This window comes from Schistocerca nitens, chromosome 4 (assembly GCF_023898315.1).
Source record: "Schistocerca nitens isolate TAMUIC-IGC-003100 chromosome 4, iqSchNite1.1, whole genome shotgun sequence".
In the NCBI taxonomy this organism is placed as follows: Eukaryota; Metazoa; Arthropoda; class Insecta; order Orthoptera; family Acrididae; genus Schistocerca; species Schistocerca nitens.
In genome coordinates, this window is record NC_064617.1 from 69,375,916 (window position 1) to 69,381,915 (window position 6,000).

The 6,000-nt window shown below is 37.4% G+C and overlaps 1 protein-coding gene across 3 annotated transcripts in view; it reads right to left on the minus strand.

Moving 5' to 3' along the window:
- LOC126251719 (diphosphoinositol polyphosphate phosphohydrolase 2) overlaps positions 1 to 5,698 on the minus strand; it is a 175,203-nt gene extending 169,505 nt beyond the window's left edge. The window contains exons 1-2 of one of the 3 annotated variants that reach the window (XM_049952315.1): positions 5,634 to 5,698; positions 5,278 to 5,407 (exon numbers count right to left, since the gene is read on the minus strand). In XM_049952315.1, coding sequence (XP_049808272.1) covers positions 5,278 to 5,376 — 99 coding nt within the window. In that variant the 5' untranslated portion in view covers positions 5,377 to 5,407; positions 5,634 to 5,698. Of the gene's footprint in view, positions 1 to 5,277 lie in introns of all 3 variants that reach the window. The other 2 variants (XM_049952314.1, XM_049952316.1) reach the window with 2 other exon arrangements.
- Positions 5,699 to 6,000: the final 302 nt, after the last annotated feature.

The window sequence follows — 6,000 nt, forward strand, 5'->3', positions numbered from 1 at the left end:
TATCTCAAATGTTTCACTTCTCTTCGGTTCCGGTTTTCCCACAGTCCTTGTTTCACTACTATACAACACTGTGCTCCAAACATACATTCTCAGAAATTTCCACCTCAAATTAAGGCTTATGTTTGATACTAGTAGATTTCTCTTTGCCAGAAATGCCTTTTTTGCCATTGCTAGTCTGCTTTTGATGTCCTCCATGTTCCACCTGTCACGGGGTTACTTTGCTGCCTGTGTAACAGAATTCCTTAACTTCACCTTCTTCGTGACCATCAATCCTGATATGTTTCTCGCTGTTCTTATTTCTACTACTTCTCATTACTTTCACTGTTCTTTGATGTAATCTTAATCCATATTCTGTACTCAAAAATGGTTCAAATGGCTCTGAGCACTATGGGACTTAACATCTTGGGTCATCAGTCCCCAAGAGTTCAGAACTACTTAAACCTAGCTAACCTAACGACATCACCCACATCCATGCCCGAGGCAGGATTCAAACCTGCGACCGTAGCAGTCCTGCGGTTCCAGACTGCAGCGCTTAGAACCGCACGACCACCGCGGCCGGCTATTCTGTACTCACTAAGATTTCTTCCATTCCGCACCAGTAATCATTACATAAACGGAAAAGGATTAGCTCTGTATGAGTATACAATGCTATTTCATTCGACTGGAAAGGAATCACACTGGATAGTCATATGAAGTTAATCATTTTGCATTTATGTAATGATTACTAGTGAGGAATACCAATTATCTGGTTACTCGCATGTGCATTGATGGGAACTATATGGCTACACTTACTTCTAAGGCCATGGTTTGAAAATGGATATGATGGTCCAAAAATAGTCACCACAAAGAACTGACCTGTCACAGCTGTGATGAATATTATAATGGGGGGTTGGGGGAGAGAAACACTTAGTTAAATTTTGTTGCCCTTTGTTATTACAGTGCTCAAATTAAACAGGTACCTTTGCAAAATGTTAGTAGAATGCTTAACTCTACCATCGGCACCATACTGGCTGGACAGGGATTTGACCTCGCTCCTTCCTCAGTGCAAATCTATTTTATTTAACCACTGTGCCAGCCAGCTCTGTCTCAGACAAAGTTACACAAATACAAGAACTACGCTATTAGGAACGCAACACAACCTTCTCCGTCATGGTATATCCATTCTCAACTATGTTTAAAGCTGTTTCTCCACTACTTCCACTTCAGGTGCACTCAGGTGGTTGCGAACACCTCAGTCTACTGCACATGTAGTGAAAGATTGCTGGTGTTTGATGTGGTCAATCATAATAAACAAAAACATCACTGTTAACAAACAATAAAGGGAACCATATACAAGAAGCTACTTGTGCCACTACATGAAGTTTCCACTGTGACCAGTTTCTCCTGTTACCCTATGAAAGACTACTACTCACTGCACTGACATAACTTTTGCTGGATCATGAAACAACTATTTTTGGGACAGATGTAAAATTAAAGGCTTTGGTGTGAGTGGTGATAAAAGCTGTGATTGTTCCCATAAGAACCATGGGGTGATCAACTGCTGTAGGACTACTAATGTGCACATCACGGAATGTGGAAATAGGTAAGTTTTCAGGAGGAGAGACAAAAGGGGGAGGGGCTAAAAATTTTATGGTATGGCATGGAGGGTGGAGTGAGCACCTTGTTGGGAAGAGTTGTGTACCATACACAGAACATCCCAAAAGCTAGTTAGTTTAGAAGGCTCTTAGTTTTAGGAACAAAGCAAGAGAACAGCACAAACAGGTAAAAGCAACTTAGTTATCACGCCAACCTACTGATGGAAGGTTTTTTTTTACTGTACAGAGGAAGAAAATGGTCTGCAATGAAATCTTTTTTGCACTTTACATTTCAACAAAGATAAGTGTAAAAGAAGATTGGATCTAAAATTTATTCCCTATCTTGTAGGGGGAGTCAGTTCATAAAGCTTTTTTTTTTTTGTAAATAGGTCTATCTAGATCTATGTAGTAATAAAAAGTGCAGCCTTTAATACAAGCCATTCTCTTTACAGTCACAATGTACTGAATCCCATACTGAAATCACATACAAAGAGAGTGACTGACAGCAGAGAAATCTTAGCTTTCTTCCAAAATCTGAAGCACCATTTAAAACTGTAAACCTTCATGAACTCTTACATTTAACTAAGATGTAAAAGTAATACTAAAAACTGCTCTGAAATTGAGAATGGTGACAACTCAAAGTTCATCATGTAAGGGAGATAATATTAAATTTTGAAGGTGATCATTGCAAACCAAATTAAACTCATTAATTTCCCTCTCTTTCCTTCCATGTAGGTTCAAAGCTTGATGACAGTGAGGAACTGATCATTTACTTGTTGGGAAAAAGATCTTGACCAAATTATTTATGGAAAAACTGTCAAGTCATGAAAATTCAGAGACCTGCAACAACACTCTGCCAGAAGATCATGAGAACAACACTCATAGAAACGTCATGGATTTTTGACGCAGCTACCTGGATGGACGCCCGAGAAGATTTCATCTGCAACAACTGTATTTAAACCTCTAAGCATATCAGTTGCACTGATCTCACATCTATTTGTAAATGTATTAATGTCTGGGTCAAGAGGAATATTTTATACGAGTCATCAGCTTTGCCCACTTGCATAGGCCCTGCTGTTAACAGCCATTGTGAAGTCACTTTTGGTGCACATATAGACAGTGTTGTTAACTGACAAAGCAAACAAAAATGTTTACCTACAAGTACAAAAACCGGGTTGTAGTGAGACTGATCTATGGCTTAGCTCATTTATCATTTAAAAGGGAATAATAATAATAATAATAATAATAATAATAATAATAATAATAATTTGTCACTGGTATCACATTATAGTCACCAAGGCTGTTTACAGCATTTGTCGCAAATTTCCTACATCACTGAAAGTAGACAGCTCTTCGTGAACATTCCTGTGCACCCTATTGTCTTTGTCCACTCTACTTGACCACCATATGTTTAGTAAAGAAACAGTAAAACAAAAGCAGATGGTGTGGAATTTCTATGCAAAAGATCCAATAATGTCTTCCTGCTATAAAATGGAATAATGTGAAGTATTAATAAAATGGATTGGAAGTGCAGAGACCGATAGTTACCTAACTTTATATGTTAATGTAGCAATTATTGCCTCTTTCCACATTTCATATTGTGCAGTTCACAAAATTCATTTACTTTTCAGATAAATTCTACATATTTGACATATGAATTACTTTTCAAATGATGCAATAGACCATTCACGATAAATTACAATGGAACACGTTTGTAAGCTGTAAATTTTCTTGGTTACTTTATTTCTCTCCAGTGTGATGTGTGTCGTATGCCAGCTTTTAATTCTTTCTGCCAAGAAATGAAGCTAAATTTTTCCATGTACAATTAAGCTGCAACTCCTATGCTAGTAAATTTTAAGATTTTTGTGAGAGTAAAAGCAAAAAGATTACACCTTCAGTCCATATTGTACCAGTCAAAAGTAACAACAGAAAGACACTGCCTAATATGTTTACAAAAATCTACCTTCTTTCAAGGCCTAGAGTACTGAGCAAAAGAGGGTCCATAATGATTATGTCAGTGCATACCTCTAATTTTGATTACTAGTAGACAACAAGGAAACAACCACCCTTAAGTTAAAATTGTCTGACAATCAGAGAAAAGTAGAAAATTATGTTCATTACCAATCTTTCAAACACCACACACAAAGTTGTTACACAATTTTCACTGGATGTGTTAAAAGAAATATTTGAACGGCCTAATGAATGAATGGACACGATAGAAACAAGTTACAGTTTATTTCCTTTTATGCTGTCTTACAAATGTAATAGTTGGGAAGACACTCAGAAACATGCCTGTGCCAACCTGAAGATCCAACGTGTGCCAAGAGAATTACATTGACAATATGTTTCTAACATAGAACAGATACTCGATAAAAATGAAATGAACTTTGTGTAACAACCATCATAACAATGAATGAATGAAATTTTTCTAAGATTCCCTGTAAACATGACAGTCTGAAGACTTCAAAACTTAGAAATGTTGATCATCATTTTATAAATATTATGTCTGGTGCAACCAAATTCAATTGCATAGTATTAAATATTTCACCCAGTATACTAGAAATAATATACACACAATCCAAAATGTAAAATGTATTCAACAGATATTCACAAGTAATGTTTGTCATCAGTGCTACCTACACCAAAGGATGTTTACACGACTACAACAAGCTATATACAGCTTTCTTTTGGACTCTTCATTTACCAAAGGCCTCCAGCGAAAGATCATAGAATTAATAGTGCCAATAAATGCCTAGTTTATGGTTAGGCATGCACTGCGGAATCAATAACATGGATATGGGCCACATTAACATAAGCTTCAACTGCACCACGGCGAATGTATCAGGTTTGTAAATCTGTTACTGTATTAGTGGACGCATTGGACAATTTTAATGATGGCAGAAGTGTAATTAACACCAAATATTGAGTCTCCTGGCAAGTCTAAATTTTGAAGGAGGAGGACAGAACAGATTATGCATAAGTTTATTAGTAGGAAAGTCGACTGAAATCGTTTCCACGAACAGTTCTCTAGTTTCAGAAGAGTTAATGGACTGTGTACTTGTGTTAAAAACATGCTCTGGAATGGAAATGAAAAGCATCTGGGAATTTGTTAGCGAAGTCTGGAAAATAGCACCGAAATGGGCAAGTGGTGGTGTGTGATAAAAAGTAGTTAATCAATCAAAACCGGAACACTGAGTCAGTCGCTACTCATTACGTGAGCAAACAGAAGTCGCTAACACACAAAACTAGTTAGGTCACTACTTTGGTCCCAGTAAAGAAGAAATACGAGCTGGTTGTGCAGATGTGAGACAACGTTAACAACTTTCAACTGACTATGCTATCACCACGAAACTGCAACAAGCTCCAAAAAATTTAATTGTGAGCTCTTCATAAAGCACACGCACTGTGTACAGTAACCGTCGGCCAGTAGCATATGTTGCTTTCTTTCAACTTTCGATGACGCTCTCATCTTCGAGCATACGACACTTTACAACACACACACTCATTCACAATTACTCCGAACAGTCACAAAGCGTTTACTAACAACACATCTCGCCAACTCGCAGCCTTATATTATTTGATAAAGTACCGTTAAGTCATACTTCAAATCATTACACCCATCACAACACGTAAAAAAACTAAAAAAAAAAAAACTACACTACACACACCATTCCGATATTATTACGATCTAAGTTTCACTCACCTCATCTTCCAGTTCACTTCTTACACAGATGCAAGCTGCTCTCCTCCTAAAGCCTTCTTCGTCGTAAATTCGAGTGGAATTTGGTTTTTCCTTAACCATTTTAAACTGGTCTCAGTAACAGGTTAATGTGCTGGAAACGAAAATTATATTCACTGTACGCATAAAACTTTCCCACGTTTGGTCTTCACCGCTGAAAACTCCTAAGGTCCCCCATGATTTAGGTTAACCTTGAATAAAATATTCAATCCCATAGTATAACAGAAACTGTATTCTAGAAACAGAAAAGTGTAATAAGCTGCTGAGTACTGGTAACAGCACCCTTACAAGTAGACACTACGATAGCCACATCTCCTTACTCTCCATGGCAGTAACCTACTGCTTCTTCGTGAACAGTCGATCAGCTGGAGGCAGATCGCGGACTGGGTGACTACGTTAGTCAGTTCCAGTAACCATTTGCAATCCTTCTGGTTATCGTCAGAATAGGGTGACATCGAATGTTTGACAAGACAATAATTTTCATCACGCTTTAAGGCACTAATTGGGGTGACAATTCAAATAATCTCATGGCTACCGAAATACTCTAAAAGGCTGTTCTTCCGATTTCTGGTGTACTTCATTTCAGTTTTTTTTCTTTTTTTGTTAGTAATTGCCAAGACAGAACAGCCCATCATTATGCAGTAATCTGTCAACAGTTTATGACACATACAATTGAGTAATCCAATA